Source organism: Pelodiscus sinensis, chromosome 28 (assembly GCF_052426305.1).
Source record: "Pelodiscus sinensis isolate ZL-2025 chromosome 28, ASM5242630v1, whole genome shotgun sequence".
NCBI lineage: Eukaryota > Metazoa > Chordata > Testudines > Trionychidae > Pelodiscus > Pelodiscus sinensis.
Genome location: NC_143079.1, coordinates 1,302,224 through 1,329,346, shown reverse-complemented (window position 1 = coordinate 1,329,346; position 27,123 = coordinate 1,302,224). Strand labels below are relative to the sequence as shown.

At 42.8% G+C, this 27,123-nt stretch overlaps 1 protein-coding gene across 4 annotated transcripts; it reads left to right on the top strand.

Annotated features, from left to right (window-relative positions):
• The first annotated feature begins 6,623 nt into the window (after positions 1–6,623).
• GOLGA7 (golgin A7) lies at positions 6,624–27,017 on the top strand. 4 transcript variants are annotated; one of them, XM_006113246.5, is made up of 6 exons: positions 6,624–6,755; positions 7,224–7,356; positions 8,593–8,745; positions 14,363–14,464; positions 15,688–15,751; positions 19,149–20,445. In XM_006113246.5, exons 2-5 carry the CDS (start codon positions 7,246–7,248, stop codon positions 15,733–15,735), a joined length of 414 nt encoding a protein of 137 aa, XP_006113308.1. In that variant the 5' UTR covers positions 6,624–6,755; positions 7,224–7,245; the 3' UTR covers positions 15,736–15,751; positions 19,149–20,445. The 4 variants fall into 4 exon arrangements, with proteins under 4 accessions (XP_006113308.1, XP_075767051.2, XP_075767052.1 ...); XM_075910936.2 differs by having other exon boundaries at positions 6,669–6,813; XM_075910937.2 differs by having other exon boundaries at positions 6,682–6,813; positions 7,229–7,356.
• Positions 27,018–27,123: the final 106 nt, after the last annotated feature.

Genomic DNA, 27,123 nt, shown 5'->3' with positions numbered 1-27,123 from the left:
GTGGGTAAAACCCCACTTCATCAGATGAGCTGGAGTAGAAATAACATAACCAAGATATTTATAACGGAGAGGGGGGAGTACCTGTCAATTGTAGGACCAGTGCTAATGAGGCTCACTCAATCATGAATTAAGAAGTAGCGGTTTCTCTACAAAGGAATTTCACCAGACAATTAGAGAGAGAGAGAGAGAGAGAGACTGTGTGTGTGGAACTGGTATTCATCTCCAAATGTGCCACTGTTTCCCTGAGCTTGAACAAAGACATTAATTGGATGTCACATTATAAAACCAGTCTCCCCTCCCTCTAACAACTGCATTTGTACATCAAAATCCAGTCCTCTTAATTAGCCTCATTAGCACTGGTCCTACAATTGATAGTACTTTTTTTTCTTTTCCTCTGTTATAAGAGGAAAAGAAAAAAATAGTTATTTCCACTCCATCCTATATGATGAAGTGGGTTTTAAATACAAAAGCTCATGACACTATATATATTTGTTAGTCTCTAAGGTGTCGCAGGGCTATTCGTTGCTTTTAGAGACATCTACGACAGTGACAGGTACATCTCCTCCTTAGGCCTAAGGGTACATCTAGACTACATGCCTCTGTAGCCAGAGGCATGTAGATTAGGCTACCAGACATAGTAAAATGAAGCGGCGATTTAAATAATCACCGCTTCATTTAAATTTACATGGCTGCCACGCTGAGCCGACAAACAGCTGATCAGCTATTTGTCGGCTCAGCGCGATAGTCTGGACGCGCGGGTGGCAACATCAAAGGTATTTGTTGACCACCCAGGTATACCTCATCCCAGGAGGCATACCTGGGTGGTCGACAAATACCTTTGATGTCGACACCTGCGTGTCCAGACTATCGCGCTGAGCCGACAAACTGATGATCAGCTGTTTGTCGGCTCAGCGCGGCAGCCATGTAAATTTAAATGAAGCGGCGATTATTTAAATCGCTGCTTCATTTTACTATGTCTGGTAGCCTAATCTACATGCCTCTGGCGACAGAGGCATGTAGTCTAGACGTACCCTAAGAGTTAGAAGCATGAGGGGTTTCAACTCATTTTTTTTTTAGCCTTAACTATTACATCTCTGGATATTCATATTCTTCTTAGACATGTCCAATCACTGTTTGAAGCTTGCTGTCTTGGCCTCTCTTTACTCTCCAGCAGTTCCTCTGAGCCCAGGAAGACGATCTGTGGCATTAGAAGGCATCTGACACAGGAGGTCTTGCAAAACAAAATATATAGTTGAGACACTATAGCTATGTCTACTCTCGCGGCTTCTTGCGTGAGTAATATGCAAATGAGGCTAAGCGTGGAATATTGCCGAGCCTCATTTGCATACTTAATGAGCCACCATTTTTTTCAGAAGAGGCTCTTGCGCAAGAAGGAGCGTCTACACTGCCCTATTACTTGACAGGAAGAACGGCATTGCGCAACAGGGTTTTTCTTGTGCAAGAAGGGGCAGTGTAGACGCTCCTTCTTGTGCAAGAGGCCTCTTCTGAAAAAAATGGTGGCTCACTAGGTATGCAAATGAGGCTCGGCGATATTCCATGCTTAGCCTGATTTGCATACTACTCGTGCAAGAAGCCGCAAGTGTAGACATAGCCTATTTGTTTATGGGTTTTATTCACCACCAGGACGGGTCTAGGCTCTTGGGTCATATGGTAAGTTTCTTGAACTCACTCGCTAAAGTTGGACGAACTATTTCTGCAAAACACAATTGTTTTCTTCCTGACTACTAGAGCTTGTGGAACCTAGGGATGTAAAAGGTTAGCCAATTAACAAGCCCAAACACTTCCCAAATTCTCTTTCTATTCATACCTGTATTATATAACCACAGAAATACAGCCACCTCTGGGTAAAAGGGTGACAGCCAGGGCAAAAATTGCACAGCAATGTGGAGATGGGACTTCATGGCCATATACACTGTGACCAATCTCTATCAACTTTCTTAGCCAAAGTGTCCACAAAAAGCAGGATGGAGTTCAATATATCAAATATAAAGAGCTTTCACGGGGCATTTATGAACGAGTAGTCCTGTGGCATCTTAGGTTATGTCTACACTGCATTCCTCTTTCAAGAGAGGAATGCAAATGCAGCTGAGCGAACTTGCAAATGAAGCGCAGATTTGAATTTCCATCGCTTCATTTGCATAATTGCGTCCTGGCGCTATTTTGAAATACCCTGTTTTGAAAAAAGAAACACAGACTAGACGTGGTAATTTCAAAAGAAAACCCTTCTTTCGAAATTACGCTTACTCCTTATAAAATGAGGTTTAAGGGTAATTTCGAAAGAAGGGTTTTCTTTCGAAATAACCATGTCTAGACTGCATTTCTTTTTTCAAAATAGGGTATTTCGAAATAGCATCTGGACGCGATTATGCAAATGAAGCATGGAAAATTAAAATCCCTGTTTCATTTGCAATTTCATTCACCTGCATTTGCATTTCTCTCTCGAAAGAGGAATACAGTGTAGACATACCCTTAGAGACTAACAAAAAAATATATAGTATTATGAGCTTTCAAGAGCAAAACTCACTTCCTGAAGAAATGGGTTTTGCCCACAAAAGCTCATGATACTATATGTATTTTGTTAGTCTCTAAAGTGACACAGGACTACTCATTCTTTTTAAAGTTACAGATTAATATGGCTACCACTCTGAGACATAGAGCATTTATGGTTCACTTTCATCTGAATTCCATTGACATTTCAAACATCAAGATTTCCTGTGTTTGCTTCTTACTTTAGAAGCAACATGAGAAGGTTTAAGGGAATGCAAGATGTGCATTTTCTGTTGGATAACAGTGTTTCTTGGCCTATGACCAATCAGAATAGTTTTTTTAAAAGAGTTAGGAACTTAAAATTGTCAATTTTTTTCCAGATGATCCACTCCTGTTCTCCACTACTACTGCAGCTAAATGTGCACTCTTCACATTCTGCTTATTATTAAAGAATGTGAATTTCTCATATCACCTTTCATCCTCAGAAATCATTTCAGCCCAAAGCCCAAAGGCAGCACATTTATTATTTATTACACTTACCAACATGGCATCTAGGCACACAACATTGTGCATTGAACAAGTAATGTGTTTTAGTAGGAGCTGTTGAGTAGAAGCTGTTGAGTAGGATAGCCATGTCTCTAGGTGCATTTCTAATAACTTTTAGTACAAGGAATATTCTTTGCAACTTTCTAGTTCAGGGCTACTCAACACGCAGCCCATAGGCCGTATGTGGCCCGCCACCCGTTTGTTTGCATCCCACGGTGCAATTTGGGTTTACACTGGACTCAACACGTGGCCTAACAAAAAAGTAGTCAATATAATGGTCTTCTGTTATGTGTTTTAGTAGTTTAATTCCTGGACTGCCATTGCTCATTAGAAGTGCTGTCATATGGGTGGAAATCGGGTAAATATTGCATTTTATTAATATCAGCAGAACTGATTTAAATGAGGCCTGCGTGTTGTGTATTCTTACCTTAATCTTTATATTCATGGCTGTCAGCGTGAAAGAAGCTATATCTATTTGCATGTCTATGCAACCACACTTACGTTGCGGCCCTCGGTATGTGCTGTGAGTATCATTGTAGCCCCCAGAGCTTCCAAAGTTGAGTAGCCCTGCTCTGGTTAAATGTCTGTGCATGAGCACTTTTTTCATGGACAGGATTTTGTTGCAGTTGTTCAATTTGTCTTAGCCATGACCAAAAGGTCATAATTCAGAATTAAAAAGGTACAAGAAAGCAGTTAAGTATCAGAAAAATAGGACACGAGTCAAGCTCTGTTCTGCCCGAGCCGCTAAACCATCTTTCTGCTGAAGTACAAATGTGTATTTTTTCTGAACATAGTATTTTAATGCCAGAGAACAGATGTTGTAATATCAGGCATGCTAAAGATGGTATTTTCAGTGCCATGAGGGTACTTCAAGCAGTAAGAGTGTCTGAAGCTAGGGTTGATTTAGAGCAAGGGATAGGAATATAATCAGTAGAGATTATGATGATATTTACAGTGCAGATCAGTGTGTGGCTACAAACTGGAAATGAAAGAACCACACAAGCATAGGGTTCTCATGCATGATGGACTTGAAAGTAGGGAAGATAGAAATAGTGTAACTGAATAGTCGTGTAACCGCATTACATTTTAGTGGTTACACAACTATTCGATAGTCCCAGAGGTGGGGCCGGCTGCACTGTATTAGAGGCAGCCGTGCTGGATGGCAGGCAGGAGTTGGTCTGCAAAGGGAACCAGTTTAAAAACCAGCTCCCCGCGCAGACCAGCCCCCACCTGCAACCTCATGTTGCTGCCTCTGATACAGAAGCAACAGCATGAGGTGGCCCAGCCCGTCCATGGGGGGGCCTGAGCTCCCCGCAGACAGAGGCGCTGCTCCAGCATCCCCCAGAGCAGCCTCTGTAGACAGCAACCCTGGGCACATGGCGGACAGAGGCTCCTGTGAAGCAGCAGCGCCTGTCCACGGGGGGTCCAAACTCCCCTCAGACAGAGGCCTCTCCAGCACAGCCCCTAGTTCTGCCCCAACCCTGCTCCAACTCCATGCCTTCCACCAAAGCTCCAACCCCATCCTGCCTCTTCCCACCCCTGCTCCACCCCCACCCTGACTCTTCCTGCCCAGTTCTGTCCCTTTCCTCCAGCGCGCTGCTTCTTCGTTCCCTTCACCCAGCCTCCAAATGCTGCAAATAACTGATCACAGCAGGCGGGAGGTGTGGGGAGGGAGAGGGAAGCACTGATCCCCTCCCACTGTCAGGCAGGCTACACTGGGGGATGGGGAGAGCTGATAGGTGGCTGTCAATAGGTGGTCAGCACCCACCAATGCTTCTTCATGGGTGCTCCAGCCCTGGAGCACATATGGCTCCTAGTCCCTTTAGTCCATATCAAAAACACAGTGTTTGAAATGCTCATAAGTTTATTACAAATCTCACAACATTTGATGATTTAAATTCCCAGCTCCTAGCGTTACATAATTATGGGAGAGCCTCCACTTTCATTGAAAAAATAGTATCCAGATCTTATGGTTGCAGAGAAAAGTGAAAAAATGTGACTCTACAGACTCAAAAAGGCCCCATTCCACCCCTTCCCCAATGCCCTGCCTCCAATCTGCTCCCTTTTCACCCCCATTGCACAAAGCTCTCTCCCCCAAGTAATGCAAGCATGTTCTCATACAATTTTAACCAATAACTAATCCATGACAGTACCTTCCCTCTTTTCCAATGATTACTTACTTTGCTTAAGAGCCTTTGGCAAGAGACCTCGTCAATGGTTCTCTGAAAATCCAAGTACAAACTATATCCACTGATTCTCACTTGTCCATGACTGCTAATCCCTCAAAGAATTTTAACCGATTGGTGAGACATGATTTCCCTTTACAAAAGCCATGTTGACTCTTCCGCAACAAATTGTATTAATCTACGTGTAGGATCATTCTCCTTATCACTTTTGATATCCTTCTCCGCACTTTTTCCAGTTCTAATATATATATATATTAGATGGGGCGACCGGCATGTTCTCACAGAATTAGGCAGTGTCATTATGATATTTACTATTGTTTCACTATAGTTTCAACCAATTTTCTCCAAGCTGAGGTTTAAGCTTACCAGCCTGTAATTGCCAGTATCACATCTAAAGCCTTTGTTAAAAATCAGTCACAATCAATGACAATAAAACAGTAAGAAATTAAATATTATGATCAAATATGATTCTTTCACACTGTTGTGAACTGCGGCCTCTGTTTCCACTGCACTTTGAAAAAAAAGAGTACTAAATTTCTGAATGCTTACTAAATTTCTTGCCAGAGCAAAAATAGAATTTGATCAAAATCAGAGGAGGGAATGGAGACATCCAGCTAAATACCACAATATCAGTCTGCATTCACCTTTCAAATGACTCTCAGGTAAGGTAGTGCTAGAGATGCAGCCAAGACAGGACCATGCAGCACTTTAACGACTAACAAGACGGTTATTAGGTGATGAGCTTTCGTGGGCTCTGAGGAAGTGGGTCTGGCCCACGAAAGCTCCTCACCTAATAACCATCTTGTTAGTCGTTAAAGTGCTGCATGGTCCTGCCTTTTGTCTGGGTAAGGGGCACTGCCACGGAACGAGCCACGGGAAGAGCGAGCCAGCAGAGACCGTGCCACTGGGCTGTGCACAGATGGGAAAGGCCATGCCACAGACTGTGCCATGGGGGGGGGGGGGGGGCTGAACCACTGACCATGCAATGGGGGGGGGTCACGCCACAGGACAGGGGGACTGTACCACTAACTTTGCTGTGGGAGGCCATGCCACAGAGATGGTACCATTGATCATGCCGCGGGGGGGGGGAAGGGCTGTACCAGGAGGAGGGGCCATAGCACAGAAAAGGGGGGGCACAGCACAGACCGGGGTGTGGCACAGGGAGGGAGACCACACCACAGACCGTGCCGTGGGGGGGCTCTGCCACGAGGCGGCAGTACCACAGACCGGGCCGTACCTCTGACCGTGCCATGACAAGGAGCTCTGCTGCCGCGTGAGCCCTGAGGCGCCAAACGGGCCCTGCGGGCCTCGTCAGCACGAAGACCCCCGCCCCTGAGCAGAATAGCGCATGTGCAGAATCTTTTCCCGGCGCAGAAACTGACGCACGCGCACAATAGGCCAACGTACTCGCCTGTCGCGCGACCTGGCAGCAGCGCATGCGCATGACTCCTCTAAGTGGCTTCGCTGCTCACTTACGGCTTTCAGCGAAACTGGGGTGGTGCTTTTACGGCAGTCGTAAGGGAGGGAGCTCGACGGCCGCTGAAGCGGAGGGAGCAGGGGCCTGGCTTTGTCTGTAAGGGTGGGGGCCGGGAAGCGCCTCAGGAAGGGCGTTGAAGCCGGGGGCGGGAGTGCGTGGGCGGGGATGTCCGGCCCGGGGGGTTGGGGCGGGGTGGGCTGGATCCTGGCGGTGGGGCGGAGGCTGGGACGGGGGGGAGTGTGGGTGAAATGTGGGGGGGGGGAGTTTGGGATGGGGTGGGTCCGTGGGCGTGGGGAGTTCTGGGGGTGGGGGGAGTTGGTGTCTCGGGCGGGCTGTGGGGATGGGATACCCAGAGTGAGCCCTGGGCCAGGGTCAAGCTGTGACAGTCTAACAGCTGCCTTGAAGCTATGGAGGGGCTTCAGGTGTGGGGGCAGTTTGGTGTATTTCTGAGCTGTAGGGTGCTTCTGGTGATCATATAATGCATTCGACTCTGTTTCTTCTCCTAGAACAGCCAGTTCTAGCTGTGCGATGCGGCCGCAGCAGGCACCTGTTTCTGGTAAAGTGTTTGTCCAGAGAGACTACAGTAGCGGCACCAGGTGCCAGTTCCAGACCAAGTTTCCCCCAGAGTTAGAAAACAGGGTAAAAGCTTTGTTTTAATTTATCTGGGATTGTATGAATGATTGAATTAGGAATGATTGAAGTCCTGAGCTAGCTGCACATGGCTGACCTGAGAGCTTACCTGCTGTGTACCTGAGATTTGTGGTCTTTAGCACGCAAAGGAACATAACTTTTTTTTTAAAGCACATCAAAGGCATGTTTATTTTTTATAAAGAAGTGAAAATGTGGTTCATTTGTATAAATTCTGACTTATCTGCTCCTCTCTTTTGTTATTGACCATGTTTAGAAGTCATTTGTTTTTTATGCTCTCTGTAATCCTGAGGAAAGGTGTCCCTTTTAACTGTATCATCAATTACATCTCTTATGTCAGTGAAAAAGTATGTATTCTCTACCACAGTCCTGTCTGATGGTGAGAGGACTCTTTTGTTGAACTTGCATTTACATGGCTTTACAAGTGCTTCCTTTCATTGTGTTGCTGGCAATTGTGATATTTTATTAAGCTAGAAAGAAAATGCTTCTTGCCAGTTGTGCTTGTCTTCTATGGCTAGTAAATGTCACTTCTGGGGCTTTTTGCTTCTTGCCTGTCCTGTATGGAACACTAATCACCTTAGCTTTCCTTGTTAATGTTATTAGTGATCAACTCTGTCATAATAATGCAAAATAGTCAAGGCCTTAGTCAGAGCATATGAGGTTTAGTTTAACCCATGTCCCCTGCGAATAATTTATTTTTGAAATCTAGAGGACCTCACCCTCCAGATTAGGAATGTAAAAACTCGTTTAAAAACATAACCATGTAACAGCTAAAAATCCTAGTGGTTACACCAGTGGCATGCATTGCAGAATCTCCCAAGAAGCCTGTGTGTAACTCTAACCAAAACCAATAAGATGAAGTTTGTAGGCTAATCATTTAAATGGTTACACTTTTGTATCCCTACTCCAGGTCAACAGTTTCCAAGTAGGTTGTACTTTGAATCTAATACTGTACACACAACACAGCTTAAATAAGGGCTGTAAATGTGTAATATGGGAATACACATTTGATCTAGTAACTTTAAATCACTTAGCAGTGGGTTAAATAGCAGCTATGATACACAGAGGTCCTTCTGTACCAGAACACAACCTTGGTTCTCCATGTTGTGCTTGAAGCTAATTGGATGTAGGTGATACACTGGTGATTAAGAATGTTCTACACAGAAGGTACATCTTTGCTTTAGGGATTGAGTTCTGACTAAGCAATTTACTGTCAATCTTTTGCAGATCGATAGGCAGCAGTTTGAAGAGACAGTTCAAACTCTAAATAACCTTTATGCAGAAGCTGAGAAGCTTGGGGGTCAATCTTATCTTGAAGGATGTTTGGCCTGTCTGACTGCTTACACTATCTTTTTGTGCATGGAGACACATTATGAAAAGGTGAGCCTGTTACCTTTCATGCAATTAACTTAAAGCAAATGAAAATCACAATGTTGGATCATAACTTTTTATGTACATCAGCAGAGGTGCTTTAGCTTCTAACTTTATTTCTAAGGTTTTCTCTTATGACAGCCTCGTTCATTACTATAGTACAAATACAGAATAAGCTTTCACCTGCTAGCCTAGCTTCCTGAAAATACTGGGACATATCAGTGAGAGCACAGACTCAGCTACCTGAGAATTATAAGCATATATTTGAAATAAATGCCAGCTTCAGTCACTGGTTGGAGAGTAACAAAGAAATATGTCATTTTCCAGATGCGGGAAGTGATCACCTGCTGCTAGGGTAAACTATACATAACCATAGAAAAATAGTGTGCCGTTTTAGTCAAAGAATTAATTAGTTGAAAAATATATCTTTGACTAATCAGTCATATAGTGTCAAGTTGGTAGGACTGTTTCTAAATCCAATTATGTTTCATTTTTAAAATCCATTAGGCAATCACTAAACTGGCGAGTTTTACACCAAATTTTCAGCAATTTAATCCCATAAGAGATTAATAATCAAGAGAGTTGCTTCACAGCTCTGTAGCTCAAGAAAGATTCCTGATTCCCTACTAAATACTAGTCCCTGTGTTCCATTTGCTTCCACAAATCCTCAGGAGTTCAGGCTGCTCTTAGCCTACCTTTCAGCATCTTCTGCTGCATCTTACCCTACCTTTCAGCATCTTCTGCTGCATCTTACCATTTTACTGCTTGTCTTCTTTATGTTTGGGTTTAGGTGAGATGTTAAGCTAGAGAATGGTGGGCTATAACTACTCCAAATCTACCTCTCGCACATATCTATACAGTACCCTCTATTTGAGACTTTTCCAAGCTCCAGGTAAGCATTCACTAAGGGAACAATCTAACACCCATGCAAATATTTCCAAATAAAACCCAGTTTCTTCATGAGCATCAGATTAGTCCATTTGCCCTTCTTGTGAAATCAATATTATGCCCATTATTTAGGTCAAATCAAGTATAGGTTTGTCTCATGCAGAACTGCTGATTTCCAGTCTTTTGGTGAACCACGAGATCATTCTAAAATTATAAAAATGTTGTTCTGATAGTTTCTCTTTAAAAATGAAGAGCTTCATTTTTAAACACCATGACATACTAGCTTGAAGAGCTAGAAGTCATACATACTTGTCACACCTCCATGTGTACACACTTACATATGTAGTCTGTATTTAATACTGTCAGTTCTTCTTTATTTTGTGCTCTTTGGCTACGTCTACACTGGCATGATTTTCCGAAAACACTTTTAACGGAAAACTTTTCCGTTAAAAGCATTTTCGGAAAAGCACATCTAGATTGGCAGGATGCTTTTCCGCAAAAGCACTTTTTGCGGAAAAGCGTCCGTGGCCAATCTAGACGCGGTTTTCCGCAAAAAAGCCCCAATTGCCATTTTCGCGATCGGGGCTTTTTTGCAGAAAACTACTGTACTGTCTACACTGGCCCTTTTGCGCAAAAGTCTTTCGGAAAAAGACTTTTGCCCGAACGGGAGCAGCATAGTATTTCCGGAAAAGCACTGACGATCTTACATGAGATCGTCAGTGCTTTTCCGGAAATTCAAGCGGCCAGTGTAGACAGCTGGCAAGTTTTTCCACAAAAGCAGATGATTTTGCGGAAAAACTTGCCAGTCTAGACACAGCCTTTGTGTTTACAAAGCCAATGAGTAGATAGCCAAGTCAATATGTGAATACATTCATCATTCCTTTGGATTAAATGAGTGTAAAGAAGTCTGATTTAATATTACTGACTTGAAATAAAAACATGTTTCAAACAATTCTGCTCAAGATTACTGCTGTAATTATATATTAACAGAACCCTTTATCATCCCTTCTGAGCAGGGTGATAAATAGTGCTGGTTTGCAGTATTTTATTTAGCTAGATATCTTTGGCTCACCTTATGTAAGAAGAGTGATTTTTTTTTCTTTTTTTTTTTTTTTTTTTGAAGATTGGGCTGACACCAGCTGAAATGTCTTTTTATAACTGAACTAGATAGAGTAGGGATGGCAAGGCAGATAACTTCAAATCTCATTGGAAAATGCAGCATTTATGGTCATGCTAATGAGAACAGTTCAAAGAGATGATTAATTCTTATGACTCACTCTTTCTTGACTTGTGACTTATTGCACTATACTCTGTAACTTGTTTGAATATCTAGTTATTTTTATAAATAATTTTTGACACTCTCAAGATAAGGTAGATTTCCATAATGTAATCATCTTGTCATTTTCTTTAATCAGAATAGCATTCTAAATACATAATATTGCAGCTAAAACCTCGCCAGAAAGCTCATCCATCAAAACTTAAATTTGATTAAACTGAACTGGTGTGTCTCTTGTAGTAACCCTTTAGTAGATTTATAGATGGCTGCATTTCAGGAATTCTTTATTTGAAATCAGTCATGCAGTCATTTTGTGACAAACTCAAATAGTAATGGATTGTGGAGATGGATATGACATCTCTAGTTTCCACTTCTTGCAGCTTGACTGAGTAGGAAATGGGAGTGTTGAAGAGATCTGAGCTGGATATCTTTATGGCTTACTTGCTTCCATTATTTGTTTGAAGAGGGCTGACAGGTACCCATTCAGAGATAAGAAACAAAACTCTGACTAGTAAAAGCTTCCTGAACTGAAACGTCGGGAGGTTCCGATAAATCTGAAGGAGCAGTGTGTAAGAGAGACCAAAGTGAAACTTCACACTGCTAATAAAATATAAAAGTCACTCAACTAAGACTGTTTTGGAGGTTGTATTGGCTTTCTGCTGTTACTGTGCATAGTCTGTTCTCTTAAAACAAGATACTCCTTGCTTTATACAAACATATAATCTGAATTTCCAGAAGTAAGCTGCATTTTGCAGACCTTTATATTAATGTGACCTCGGTGAATTTACTTCCTTTGGTCCTAATCTGGATGTCTTTCTGGAAGTTATGCTTTTAGTCAAACGCAAGTTATAGGGCTCCATTCATAAGTAACTGGGTGAAATTCTGTGGCCTATGTAAGACAGGAAGTCAAACTAGATTATCTAATGATCCCTGCTGGTGACTATAAGATCTGACATCTCAAAGTATTTAAACTTTTCTTGACCCAATATATATATGCAGGCTGAGGATTTCCACTCTGGTATTTTTATGTTCAAGCCCTTCCCTCAGTTTATTTTCCCACCTTTCTTCCTAAGGTTTCTGAAGTATTTAAATAGGTGCATGACTCAGCAGTGGCGGAAATACCAGAAAGCTGGTAGGACTAGTAATGTTGGAGCTTAGTCACCTGCAAAAGCTGGCTTTGATCTTTTTTTTTTTTTTTTTTTTTTTAATCAAATAGCTTTCAGTGGATTATGTATATGAAGTTAGTTTTCACTATAGAAATAAATTTGGGAGTGACGAAAGCATCACTATCTGCCAGAGAGCCTGTCCCCTAACTTCTCAGTGTCCGATCTTGCAGCAAAGTAGACTGAACATGTACAAAGCAAGAAGTGTGTGTGTGTGTGTTCGTTCTGTTTTGACTTTAGTAATCAATGTATGAACTATTTGGATCAAAGCATTTGGAAATTGTGCTATATAAAGCTAATGCAGTCTGTTTGCCTTGCTTACACATAGGCCAGATACTCAAGTTGGCACTTGCCCCAGACAATATTTCACTGGAGCAGAGCTCTGTGCTAATGTGCAGAATTCATTTAAAGGGAATAATGACTTGGGAGTCATGCTGTTCAAACAGGTGACAACTGGTACATCACAAAGGTGACATTCATCCAAGGAAAAGTGATAGCTACATTGTTCATCAGAGGACATGTTTTGTTTGGACTTTTACAGAAATAAAGCAGACATCCAAGGCAACAGGTATCCTAACTTGTTAGAACAAAATGTAGACTCAAATAGAAGTTTGACATCCCACCCAGCAACCAGCAGAATTCAACACCTTCAAAACTGCCCTCCCTCATACATGTGTAATGTCTTCCCACATGTGTAATGCAGCAGTACTTGTTGGATTAGGAGACAAAAGCTCAAAGATGCTATTGCTGAGGATGGGGGAGACGAATACTAGCCAGTAAATAGACTGTTGTTGGACTGGCAGAGTAGAACAAATGGCTCAACGAAGGACTGATGCTTTACAGTATTTTCATTAGTAATCTAGAAGAAAACGCAAACACTACTGATCCAAGGTGTGGATGACACACAGATTGATGGCATATTAAATTGAGTACAGAGCAGTCCCACAGCATGATCTGTATCACTTAGTAACCTCGGCCCATTCAAACAAAATACATAACTTTGAATTTTTATTATAGTTTAAATGCATCTAGGAATAAGGAATGCAAGCCATCCCTGCATGCAGGAGGGGCTGTATTCTGGAAGGAAATGACTCCATAATGGACAGGCAACTGAACATGAGTCTTGCAGTGCAGTGCTCTGACAAAGGGGGCTAACGTGGTCCCTTGGATGTATGAAGAGGGGTGTAGTAAATAAGAGCACAGAGGTGATTTCTTTATCTCTGAATGTGGCACTGGTAAGTCTGATACTAGAATGCTATGTACAGGTCTAATGTCAGCTTTTAAAGGCATGTTGAAAAATTGGAGCAGATGCAGAAAAGATCAGCAAAAATGATTTGAGGACTGGCAAAAATTCCTTATGGTAAGAAACATAAGAGTTTAAACTACCTTGTCACAAAAGAAGATTGAGAGAGAACTTGATTAGTGTGTTAAGTATATTCTTGGGGAGAAAATACTATGTGCTAAAGGGTTCCTTAATATAGTGAAGAAATAGATCACAGGAACCACTTTCTGGAAGCTGAAACCAGACAAATTAAATTTAGAAATAAGGCTTAGCAGTGAGGATGATTAACCACCGGAACAAACTACCATGTGAAATGCTGGAGTCTTCACATCTAGGTGCCTTTCAGGAAGTTATGCTTTAGCCAGATACAAAGTTGTTAGCTCTACACAGGGGTAACTGGGTGAAATTTAATGTCCTGTGAGACACAAGTCTGCCTACGTGATTTAATTGTCTCTCTGGCCTTGAACTTTCTGACACTGTAGAAGCAGCATGGGGGGGGGGGGGGGCTTATTTTTGGAGTAGTTAAGATCAGCACTTTGTATTTGCAGTCTGTTATTAATGGAAATAGACATTGAAAGGGGCCTCTTCTCTCTGAGTCACACCATGACATACAGTAAGCAAATGGCTTGTGCGGTAATTTAAACAGCATATTTTCATAGCCTGGAAAAGAGACCTGCATAGTGCTATAACCTATATTCAACTCTTATACAAATGAACCATCAGAGAGTCTTGTTACATTACAGCTGTTTCATGACCTAGTTGCAATATAGTTTCAGTGCTGGTATAGACAAATACCATCCATGTATTCTTCCCTCCCACTCCTAGGGCGTGGGAGGGGGGATGAAAAATAATAGCCTGGTTATGCAGGGGGCGGTAATCCCAGTTACATTCTAGTGGACCTGTGTAGTTAGGTCTTGCCTGACCTGGCTGTGTTTGTAGTATAGATGGGGGCTTTTAAAGGAAGGTTGATGTGGAAACTCAAACAGAAACTGTAAAGTCTGTGTGTTCTGTCACCAGGTTCTTAAGAAAATTGCCAAATTCATTCAGGAACAGAATGAGAAGATCTACGCACCCCAGGGCCTCCTCTTGACGGATCCCATTGAGAGAGGACTAAGAGTTGTATCTTTTTATGGATTCTTAATCCTCTTATGAATTCTCTCCTCAAAGCAGTAATAGTGCATCTTACCTCAGAGGCTGCATGACACGCTGCAGGCACTCTGATTCTGTGACTTTATAAAATGAACACTCCTTGGGTGTTATAACATCTGGTATGTAACGTACCCAGCCGTTCCTCCCAGGCTTTTAGGATAAAATTACTATCTGTTTAGAAAGTCTCTTATCACATTCATCATATTTTATTTAAAAATCTTTCTTAGAAAGGTGCTGTTATCTTCCTTCAAACTCTGCTACCTCTGGAAGATGCAACTTAGCCATTTAGAAAGGCTAACGGTCTTCCTAACAGAAATAAAACATGGAACGTAAATGCTCTGTAGAAATATTTTAAATGTTGATCTTGGCTTAGGAACAATACATTGTTGCTCCCACCTGGTGCCTATGGTAAAATTTCAACCACCACCTGCCTGAGAAGTGAGGTCTGTCACACTGGAGTTTGTTCTTGGCTACAGCTGTTCTCTCTACAACTTTTCTTCTGGGCTGTGGACCTCAGTGCAAATGGCTTAGCATTCTAATTACCATTTTTCTTGGTGGTTGAGAGGGCATCTTGTAGCAATAAAAGGGGAAGTATGAGTAATGCATTTCATCTGTCAAGAGTTCTGAACTTGAAGCCCCTTTGCAATGCATAGACTCATAGTGTGTGGTGAGTTGTCGTCCTAACTAACTGCAGTCTCTTGGGCTTATCTGAATAGTTGCCTAAATAACTTAGTTGTCAGTTGTGTAATTTCATTACCCTTGATGTGCCGTATTTTCCGTAAATACAGAAAAATTACTTGTATTTGGTAAACAGGCATATAAATAGTGATTTTAATTTGGAGATTGGATTAATGATTGAACAGTAGAAGAGTGCAAAACAAAAATGTGTGTAATGGGCCAAGCTGTTTGTTCATAAGACTGTTAACAACTTCACTGCAATATTACAAAGTCTGTATGCCTCCAAACAGGCGTTTTTGTCTAAAGGGAAGTTATAACACAGGCCAGAATGCAGAGCCAAAAGCCACAAAGACTGTTTTGCTTTCTGTAGTTCAGAAATTTAGCAAAATTCTCTTTCTTAATGGCAGATGTTAGGCTGAAAGATCAAATGCTCCACTGCCTTGCTTTGTTTGACTTGCCTATTTTAGCTCCATGATTTTTTTATAGCATGTTTTCTTAACAGCCATGCTGTGCAGATTGAAATTACCATTTACGAAGACAGAAGTATGAACAGTGGAAGATAAAACAAAGGCGTCTAAGGTAACTGTTAACTTTGCATAGATGTTAGGTCCATGACCTGCTTCTGTACATTCAGAAGAGGCAGGTCTTTTCCCCTGCTGAGACTGAATGTTTATCCAACCACTGCCTGTAATCATGAGGCTTTTTAAATACATCTTATGCGTGGGTTAGATTTTTAAATCCCAGTGGAAGTTGTAAAAACATCAATACTTGGCAGTATGCCCTGAATGATAATGTATTTCAGATGACACTACATTTAACCCTGATGAAATCCAGATTTAATTACTTGCGTAAACTTAAATGTAATTTATGCCATAATGCATCAAAAATCATTATCTTTCAGGTTTGATAGATCACAGTTCTTCTGAACAGTGCAGAACTTGAACAATCCTGTTTAAAAAGCAACAGTTGAATTAATCACTGTTTAAATGGCTATTCTGGATTTCAAAGTGACTCTTATGGATGGCCTAAGGTGATGTGGGACTCCCATTCAGTCTAACATGCCAATCACCCTACGACTTAGCTTCGTGTGACTGCAGTGTCAGCCAAGATCAGTACTTGAGTGGGAGATGACTAAGGAAAACCCAGGTGCTGCAAGATGTGCTATTGAGGGTTTAGTCAATGCTGTGGTGCTGCTTGCTACCCTGAGTCCGTGTGGAACCAAAGCCATAGCGTAAGAGTAGGGACACTGTGGCTGGAGCTGCCATCTTCTGCTTAAAGCTTCCTCTGGCACTTTTCGTAGGAGTCAAGATATTGAGCCCAGTATGCTGACTTGGATTCCAAGTGGAGCAGTGACACCTCACCTTCATTAGTGTCACCCTTTAGTTCCAACTGGCCTGGGGTATTCAGTTCCTGTCCACTGCTACCATGGCTGTGTTCAGGACTGGTTGAAGTCACGCATGCACACACATAGTTGTGACACATCACAGCTTTGTAATGCACTTTGAGATCCTTAGGTGGGAGGCACTGTCTCAGTGCAAAGTATGTTATCCTGAGCAGAAACCAAATTCTATGTGATGCGAAATTCCCCCAGTGCTCTTCCCTCCTTTGCTTTGCTGGGAGCCTCTAGGGAATGACCTCTGCCTACAGGGCTTTCTCCACTGAGGCTTGTCAACACTGTATATAAAGCATATTGGAGCTTTACACATCACATGTGAGTAACATGCCCCATGGAAACTCTGCCAGTATGAACTATGAGGTAACCTCATTTGCATTAACATAGTCTGGATATCGTTCAGTTTCCGCAGCAGAATCTACAGCATGTTAGAGCTCTCTGCAAATCATACCCCTCTAATGGGCACTAAGCACTACAAAGACAAACCCTGGGTCTCGATCTACTCTACAGGCTTATGTTAGTATAACTACATCACTAGGGGTATAGAAAATCTACACCCCAAGTAATACTGTTATAGTGACTGAAGTCCTGATATAGACAGTGCTATATTGATGGGAGGGCTTCAAATGTTGACATAGCTACTGCCTTTCAGGGAGGTGGAATATCTACGCCACAGCTTAGGTAGCATCTCCACTAAGACTACAGCAACACAACTGCATCTATGCTGCCGCAGTGCTGTATGTGTAGACAAAGCCCTGAGAGGCTCACCACACCGTGACAGGAAACTTTCCTAGAGCAGGAGGCTGAATATTGTGCAGCTAAAAGAATAAGCTGTGGAATACTGGAGTAGCACTGTAACAATGTGTTTCTTAGAGATGACTTCCGATTTAGAATGTCCACACCAATTGCTCTAGTTATTAGCACTCTGGGGCCTGATATACTATGTGGTTTTTGTTTCTGCCATTGGGAATAAGTTGGTGTTTTATCAATTGCAGCTGCATCTACTTGGCACAATCCATTTGTCATGACTCATTTCACAACTATTATTGCTAAACAGAATGTTTTTCCTAGGTGGTATGGGGTTTGAGCAATTACACACAAGAGCCTACTCTATCAAAGTTAAAACAACTGTGAAATTTCTAAAATGGGAAAAGATTTACAGTGGGAACTTCTGGATAGTTTCATGAATTGCAAATATTTTTGTTCAGCATAACTTTGTTTTTGAAGCCATGTATCAGGAGCATGCCCAATGTAGAACAAAGGCTTTATTAATTATCTGTCTTCCCAAATTTAAACCAACAGCACCCCCAACCTGTAGCCTGCAAAGTCTCCTAAGCAGTCTGAGTAGTGCATGTGGGCTACATAGTTTAGTAAAAGAATCTAGAACAGCAGGGAATATGCCTCTGATTGAAAACAGAATGCACTTTAGGTCAGTGTGATTTCAGCAACACGCTGTAAATTCAGAATAACTCACAAGTATTGCTGCTATTGGAATGCTGATTCCATGGTCCATCGAAATTCATTGGGCAGGGAGTCCAACTCTGAACTTACTCCACAATCAATATCAGTTGCTTTATTGCAGTCCTGCTAGCTAGTAACTCCCAGCAGCTTGCATGTTACATGCCAGTGCTAGGAGTAGAGATGCAAATTGTCAGTAACTCTTACCAGTACACACTGACTACTCCAACTGTCTAGACACATTAGCATTAATTACTGTTTTGACTGGAGAGGCCATGATCTGACAGATTCCTGACTGGTGCTTCTGAATCTTCTTGCAGGCCTCTTGGGCACGTTTTCGGAGGCACAAAAGGGAAGTGAAATTAAGTGCCTATCTGTTCTTTGTGCCACAGTAACCTTCCCCAGCAAAGTGTGGTCGTGTCGTCCCACTCTGCATACCCAAACTATCCAGGTGTCTTTCCCCAAAGCTGCTGAAAATAGTCAGTGTTCAATTATGAAAATTGGATTAATTTGCATTGATTTTAAAAACACATAATTGGAATCCTTACTGGCTTCCAAAACACTTTACAGCCATTCCTTAAACCTGGACACATTATTTTGTTTTGTGGTAGAGCCAAAGTGCCATACAAAAAAGTACAGACGTCCCCTGCTCCAAGAGAGTTACAAGGGAAATAGGGAGGTGTAATAGGGGCTGCCCTTTAAGGGTCAGAGGCTTGGGAACAGCCAGCCCTGGGAAGGGAGTGAGTAAAACCAGCCAGTGGTTCTGAGTGTGCGTGGCTAGGGAAGCTTAAGGAAGGAACAGTGACCTGCAGAAGGAAGCCTTACCTGGAAACTTTGTTTACCTTTTTGAGAGTGTGTGGACATCTGGACATTAAATGGAGCCCAGAACCAATGGGTAAAGCCTCATTGGGTGTAGCTGATAATTTGCAGGGCTGCTGAAGAATGCTGTGATAATGGAAGGGAAATCTTGTGACCACAGAGGTAGCTGTTTCACCATGTGATGGTTCCAAATCTCTTTAATCTTGTTCCTTAAATTAAACTCTCCTGGCTGCCTTGCATCATTGGGTGGCTGATTGCTTGTAGATGCCATAGCAGAAGTTTAACTTGTTCTGTCTTGTTTTCTAGCACCCAGCTTAGTGGTGGACTTGCTGTACCAGAAGGTTCACCTACCTCCTGTCTAGAGCATCATTCCTCTCTGTTGCCAGATCCATGGTGCCATCCACCAAAGGACTAATTTCCTAGAATTCTACTCCACATGGGGTGACCCTCTGGCCGGTCAGCATCCATTTTGTGTCTTTATGGCAAGCTTCAGGTGATGGGATTATCTTAACTCCCAAGGAAAAGGCAGTGCCCTTCAAATTAGCTGGCAAATCAGCAATGTGAGAGCAGTACTGTTCCTCCCCAGCCTCTTGGGCTTTCATGCACATCAGACACTTTAGAAAGCAACAAGTCTGACTTTAGGGGCACAGGCATTTTCAAAAACAAATTCTTCACTCCACATAAAGCCTTTTGGGGAGGGAAGCGGGTAGATATGTCCGTTGTACAGAGTGCCTCTGCCTGGCAGGAAGTGACTTGAGGCATAGCGCATTTTAAGTTTTCAGAGGTGATGCTCTGGGAATTATGCAAATGCTTTCTGTTTTCATATTCTGGTTATTCCTAAGCTAACATTAGTGCTGGGTGCTTTGCTGCTGCTGTGAGAATCTATTGTTATTGCATTGTCCTAAATTCCTAAGAGGAAATGCTCTATCGCTTGTTTCATTAAGCTGTGTAAGCACAATAAAATGAATGCTGAACCAATACGTGTAACCATCCCGACTATCCCTTAATGTTTAATATGTGAAGTGTAATAAACTTTCTTGTTTTATTAAAATAATTTATAGGAACACTTGATTTGACAAAGTACTAGGCAGTATATAAGATAGTCACTGGCAAACTGCTGAAGAGTAAACCTTTGCAGTATGTCGTATTTCCTGTGCATTAACATTCCTTGGCAACATCTGCTAAAATAACTTGGGCATCTTCTGAGTAAAACTTCCTACAAATCAAGTTGGTGTAATTTTCTGTTGTTTCCTTCTCCCTTATTAGAGGGAACTCTCTATCTAGCCTTGCCATAAATTAGCAGAGTCCTTCTGTTTTAAGAGCTATCATCCTTTCCTGTGGAAGGAATTAAGGGATTTACAAAACAAGACAACTGTCCAGAACAGAGTATTCTGCTTTCAGTGGTACTGTAGGTGCTAATACTGGGTCAAAGCTTCCAGATCTAATTTCCTCATACACTGATTATTTTTCCTGGAGTCTTGTTTAATATTTTAACTGTACAAATACTTGTTTTTCTAAGCTGTAACAGTGTGTTTGCTTTTTCAGACCTGTTGCAATAATTTTGAAGAAATATTAATGGATTAGTAAATTTTTCTTAAATAAACTGTGTCTGCGTTGTACTTTGTTGTACTGACATGAATCAAGTAATAACTCCCTCAGTAAAACAGGTGGCTGCTCATCAAGATTCTAAAAGATGCATACCCTTACACAGCTACCTTATTAATCTAATGAATGTTATGCATTATGAGGGTGGACTTGCTACTTTCTGTTAAAGCATCAGATTTTTGTTTCTGTACAAATAAAATGTTATCAGCAATACTAGTGATCAGACCTTTACAGATGTGGTCGCCTCATCTCAAAGATATCTTGGCATTGGAAAAAGTTCAGAAAAGGGCAGCACATACTATTAGGGGTTTAAAACAGCTGCCACATGAGGGGAGATTAAAAAGCCTGGGACTTTTCAGCTTAGAAAAGATACTGGGGGGAGTTGATAGAGGTCTATAAAATCATGACTGATGTTGAGAGAGTAAATAAGGAAAAGTTATTTACTTGTTCCCATAAGAACTAGGGGTCATCAGATGAAATTCATAGGTATCAGGTTTAAAACAAAGTATTTCTTCATGAAATGCAGAGTCAACCTGTGAAATTCCTTGCCGGGGATGTTGTGAAGATCAGGACTTTAATGGGGTTCAAAAAAACTAGATAATGCTGTGGAGGATAGGTCCGTTAATGGCTATTAGCCAGGATGCAGAGAGAGTGTCCTTAGACTGTTAGAAGCTGGGAATGGGTAACAAGGAAGGAATCACTTGATAATTTCCTGTTCTGTTCATTGCCTCTGGGACAACTGGCATTGGCCACTATCAGAAGACCAGACACTGGGCTAGTTGGCCCTTTGGTCTGACCCAGTATGGCCATTCTTATGACCTCATGTTGAGCCCATGTAGGTTTCAATCAACATGTTTCTATGTCTGAGCTGACTGTAGCTCAGGCTGGGCACATCAATGTATTTTATATAAGACTGCTTACAACTGGATGATATTTACAAATTTTGGATGCAGTTCCAAGAGTTTGTGACGTTTGTTCCCTAAAAGTAGGAACAGCAAGGGAGTTCAGCAAATGTAAAAATTGTTCTGTATGTCTGAATAAATGATAGGTTGGATATTTTACAATCCAGAAATCATAAATAGGTTTCTCTCTGAATAGCGTTTAGCCATGTTAGTATGTAACTTAAAAGTCTGAATCTGAAGAAGTGGGGTGTGACCATGAAAGCTCATGATACCTTCAACATTTTTGTTACTCTCTCAGGTGCTGCATGACCATTTCTTGGTTTTGTGTGAAGGTTTCTAGAAGATAGCAAAGCCCCTCCCTGTATGGAAGACAGGTCAAAAAACAGAATGTTTGCTATGATGACCTACCCACAGGCCCTATGGGGCGGGGGCGGGGAGTGGCGGCAAGAGAGCCATTTGGCCTGGGCCTCAGGAGACAACTGAAATGTTGACATTTTTTATCAAGTTATTTCCATTTATTATACACCTTGAAGTTATAACAGACAACAAAAGAAGCGCTATATATATAAAAATAAACTGCAAAAAATTATTTAAATCATTGTGGGATCTTGGGTCTTCACCAATTTTTCAGTCACATCTGAGTTTTCATCTGCATGACTGGAGATGGGAGTAGCCTCTGAGATTAGTGGGTCTACATTATGAAATGCTGTTAATAGGCTTTACATAGTTTAGAGGTTTTGAAAGTTGTAATTAATTGTTCCTATGAAGTGATTTTTACTTGGTCTGAGAGTGAGTTTAACCTTTAAATTAGATGTTTATCTCTGTAGGAGATTTTTTTTGTATTCCTGTTTTTTCTTATGTGTCTTTGTATACAATAACCACATCAGGTCAGCTGTAAGCTACCTCTTTGTCCAGTTTTAGATTAATCTTTAAAGGCTTTTTTTGGTATAATAAACTTTTAATTCTAGTTGTTTAATAAACTTTATACTTAGTCTGGCAATTGCCCCATGTTCATATTCATAATGCACCAGTTATTAGAGGAATTTAATAGTGGGAACATGTTAAAATTTCAAGACTTTGAAATAAGGCTATAGGGACTTGTGACGGGGTGCACTGGGCCTGATGCTCTCTGCTGGAGGCCTTGCCCCACCTTGCCCCATGGAGAAGAGCATAAGAGAGGTCCTCCAAGCAGGATAGACTAGCTGTTTCTGCTGCAGCCAATCAGGGCCCAGCAGGCTGATATAAAGAAGCTGCTGGGCCAGGGCCTGGCAGTTCCTCACTGGAGCTTGACCTAGCCAGGCTTAGGTTGGGAGGACAACAGCACCTCGGACAGCTCCAAGTGCAAGCTGAACTTTAAACCTGGCTCAGGCCCAGAGACAAGACTAGCCACAAATGGCTACCAAACTTTGAAGAACCAGGCACAGGCTGTGTGGAGAGCCTGGCCTCAAAGCCCAGAGAGAAAGAGCAGGACAGAGCAGCATCTTGGGGAAGACATACCCTAAATCTTGTCAGCACTGATTGCACTGAATCATGCAAGGAAGCAATCACATATTTTGGAACAATCCAGCAATTGTACAACTTCTTTAGTAGCAGTCCTTGAAAGTGGGAAATTCTGAAGCAGCATCTGCCTGTTTTGCTTCACGTCATTTTGACAACGAGATGATTAACACGAATTGATGGCATTAAGTCAGTTGCACAGCATTTGGACTCTGAGAAGCTTTAAGTGAGCTTGAATCTCTTAAACTCAGGGCAAGTCTGTGCTGTAAGTCAATTCAGAAGTATACATCCAAATCTGAATGCATTTTAATGTTGTCCATGTGGATGAAGCTGCTAAAAATGATCCATGAAACTAATCTTGAAATTGAAGCACACAATGCTACATTAGATGTTGAGAGGGATAACACTGAATGATTTCTTAAAGATACTCAAAAGATTCATGATCAAAGTGATGCAATCCTTTCTGAGTCCAAATCAGTAGCACAGGCTATTAACTTTTCATCTGAGTTTTCCACGAATTGCAGTCTAACATCTCAGTCTGATGCAGAAAGGCACTATTAAGCCAAATTTTTTTTGTTATTGAGTCCCATCAAATCTGGTCTTACATGTCGATTTGAGTCACTGCAACAAATTTGTACCCTTTTGGGATTCCTTTGGTAGTTCCAAGAATGAAGTGATGAAGATCTATATTCAGCAGTTGAACAGTTTCAACGAAGGTACAACAATGGAATTTCAAGAGATCTCTGTGATGACAGAGTCTTCCTGAAACATACATTCCACTAACTTTAAATCATATGCATTCCATCAACTGCAAGCCAAAATAGATGCTTCAAGAAATGTTCAATCTCAGCCTAATATCACAATTGCATTACATATTTTTATCAGTCTCCCTGAATCAGTGGCTTCAGGTGAATGCACATTCAACATGTTACACCAAGTAAAGAACTACCATCATTCTACAATGAGATGAGCATTTGAATTGGGCTCGCAGTGCTTAACATTAATAGTGATGTTGCACATACATTAGATTTTTCTTCAATTATAAACAAGTTTGCTCACAATAAAACCAAAAAAACATTCCTAAAATGAAGAGTTTTGTTTGCAGTGGAAACTCACAATTAGTTACATTTTTAATATACCAGAGGGGTAGCCATTTTTAATATACCAGGCGGTGATCTGGAAGCCTACTTTCACCGTCTCCGTCTCAAGGAATACTTCCAACACAACACTGAACAGTGCACTGACACACAGATACCTTCCCACCAACAGCACAAGAAGAAGAACTCCACATGGACTCCTGAGGGCCGAAATGACAGTCTGGACCTCTACATAAAATGCTTCCGCCGACGTGCACAGACAGAAATTGTGGAAAAACAGCATCGCTTGTCTGGTAACCTCAGTCGTGCAGAACGCAATGCCATCCACAGCCTCCGGAACAATTCTGACATTAGAATCAAAGAGGCTGACAAAGGAGGTGCTGTTGTCATCATGAACAGGTCTGACTACCTAAAGGAGGCTGTCAGACAACTCTCCAATACCAAATTCTACAGGCCTCTTTCCTCAGATCCCACTAAGGAATACACTAAGAAACTGCACCATCTGCTCAGGACCCTCCCTACACAAACACAGGAACAAATCGACACACCCTTAGAGCCCCAACCAGGGTTGTTGTATCTATTACCCAAGATCCACAAACCTGGAAATCCCAGACGCCCCATCATCTCGGGCATTGGCACTGTCACTGAAGGACTGTCTGGCTATGTGGACTCTCTGCTCAGACCCTACGCCACCAGCACTCCCAGTTACCTCTGTGACACTACTGATTTCCTGAGGAAACTACAATGCATTGGTGATCTTCCAGAAAACACCATCCTAGCCACCATGGATGTAGCGGCTCTCTACACAAACATCCCACATGCAGATGGAGTACAAGCTGTCAGGAACAGTATCCCTGATGATGCCACAGCACAACTGGTGGCTGAACTCTGTGAATTTATCCTGACACACAACTATTTCAGATTTGGTGACAACATATACCTCCAGACCAGTGGCACTGCTATGGGCACCCGCATGGCCCCACAATATGCCAACATTTTTATGGCTGACCTGGAACAACGCTTCCTCAGCTCCCGTCCACTTACACCCCTTCTCTACCTATGCTACATCGATGACATCTTCATCATCTGGACCCAGGGGAAGGAGACTCTGGAAGAATTTCACCATGATTTCAACAGCTTCCACCCCACCATCAATCTCAGCATGGATCAATCTACACGGGAGGTCCATTTCCTGGACACCACGGTACAAATAAGTGACGGTCACATCAATACCACCCTATACCGAAAACCTACCGACCGCTACACTTACCTGCATGCCTCCAACTTCCATCCTGGACACACCACACGATCCATTGTTTACAGCCAAGCACTGAGGTACAACCGCATATGCTCCAAACCCTCAGACAGTGACCTACACCTACAAGATCTTCAACAAGCATTCTGTAAACTGCGATACCCACACGAGGAAGTGAGGAGACAGATTGACAGAGCCAGAAGTGTACCCAGAAGCCTCCTGCTACGGGACAAGCCCAAGAAAGAAACCAACAGAACACCACTGGCCATCACCTACAGTCCCCAGCTAAAACCTCTCCAACGCATCCTTAGTGATCTACAACCCATCCTGGACAATGATCCCTCGCTTTCACAGGCCTTGGGGGGTAGGCCGGTCCTTGCCCACAGACAAGCCGCCAACCTGAAGCATATTCTCACCAGCAACTACACACCGCACCATAATAACTCGAACTCAGGAACCAATCCTTGCAACAAACCTCGGTGCGAACTCTGCCCACATATATACACCAGCAACACCATCACAGGACCTAACCAGATCAGCCATACTGTCACTGGTACGTTCTCCTGCACATCTACCAACGTAATATATGCCATCATGTGCCAACAATGCCCCACTGCTATATACATCGGCCAGACTGGACAGTCCCTACGTAAAAGAATCAATGGACACAAATCAGATATTAGGAATGGCAACATACAAAAACCTGTAGGGGATCACTTCAATCTTCCTGGACACACAATTGCAGATCTAAAGGTAGCCATCCTGCAGCAAAAAAACTTCAGGACCAGACTTCAAAGAGAAACTGCTGAGCTACAGTTCATCTTCAAGTTTGACACAATCAGCTCTGGATTAAACAAAGACTGTTAATGGCTTGCTAACTACAAAAGCAGCTTCTGCTCTCTTGGAATTCACACCTTCAGATCAGCTGCTAGAAGTGGGCCTCATCCTCCCTGATTGGATCCACCTCCTCATCTCCAGCCTGATCCTGGCCTGCATATTTATACCTGCCTCTGGAAATTTCCACTACATGCATCTGACGAAGTGGGTCTTTGCCCACGAAAGCTTATGCTCCTACACTTCAGTTAGGCTATAAGGTGCCACAGGACTGCTCGCCATTTTTAATATACATGCTACTGGTATAAGGATTGAATTGTTAATAAATTAACGTTTCAGTTGTTTATTTTCATACATTCTTTTGGTTTTATGATGACCCTGTGAATGAGAGGTTAGACACAGGGGAGGGGCTGGGGCCTCTAAACTCAAAGTGGCCCAGGCCTCTTATTCTCTGAGAGCACCTGCCTGCCCAGAACCACCCTGGAGAGGCTTGAGCGTGAATGCAGCATGTCTGAGCGTTCAACTTGGGTGTCCTCGGGCTGCTCCTGGGGCCCCTGCGGAGAACCCGGAGCTTGTAGCCAACAAACCTGCAGCTGGCGGGATCAACGTGGAGTGTTGGGGCATCTGTACAGAGGAGTCAGAAAACTTACCCCGTGTGATCGCTAGAGCCGCTGTCTGTCCTTGGCCCCGCTGGCCGTGTGTCTGTCCACCCAAGCCTGCAGCCGCCCGCCCCTCTGTCCTGCCGTGCCGCGCTGTCCGTGTGTGCCGGGATCTGGCTCTCCGCCCGCCCGCACGTGTCTGTCTGTGTCCGTCTGTCCGCCCGCCCGCACGTGTCTGTCTGTGTCCGCCTGTCCGCCCGTCCATCCATCTGTCCGCCCGCCCCTGTGTCCGTCTGTCCGCCCGCCCGCACGTGTCTGTCTGTGTCCGCCTGTCCGCCCGTCCATCCATCTGTCCGCCCGCCCGCACGTGTCTGTCCGTGTCCGTCTGTCCGCCCGTCCATCCATCTGTCCGCCCGCCCGCACGTGTCTGTCTGTGTCCGCCTGTCCGCCCGTCCATCCATCTGTCCGCCCGCCCCTGTGTCCGTCTGTCCG

Excerpts from the sequence above, each read along its gene's own strand:
- GOLGA7 (XM_089773814.1), top strand. The coding sequence starts at position 24,335 with ATGAACAGGTCTGACTACCTAAAGGAGGCTGTCAGACAACTCTCCAAT.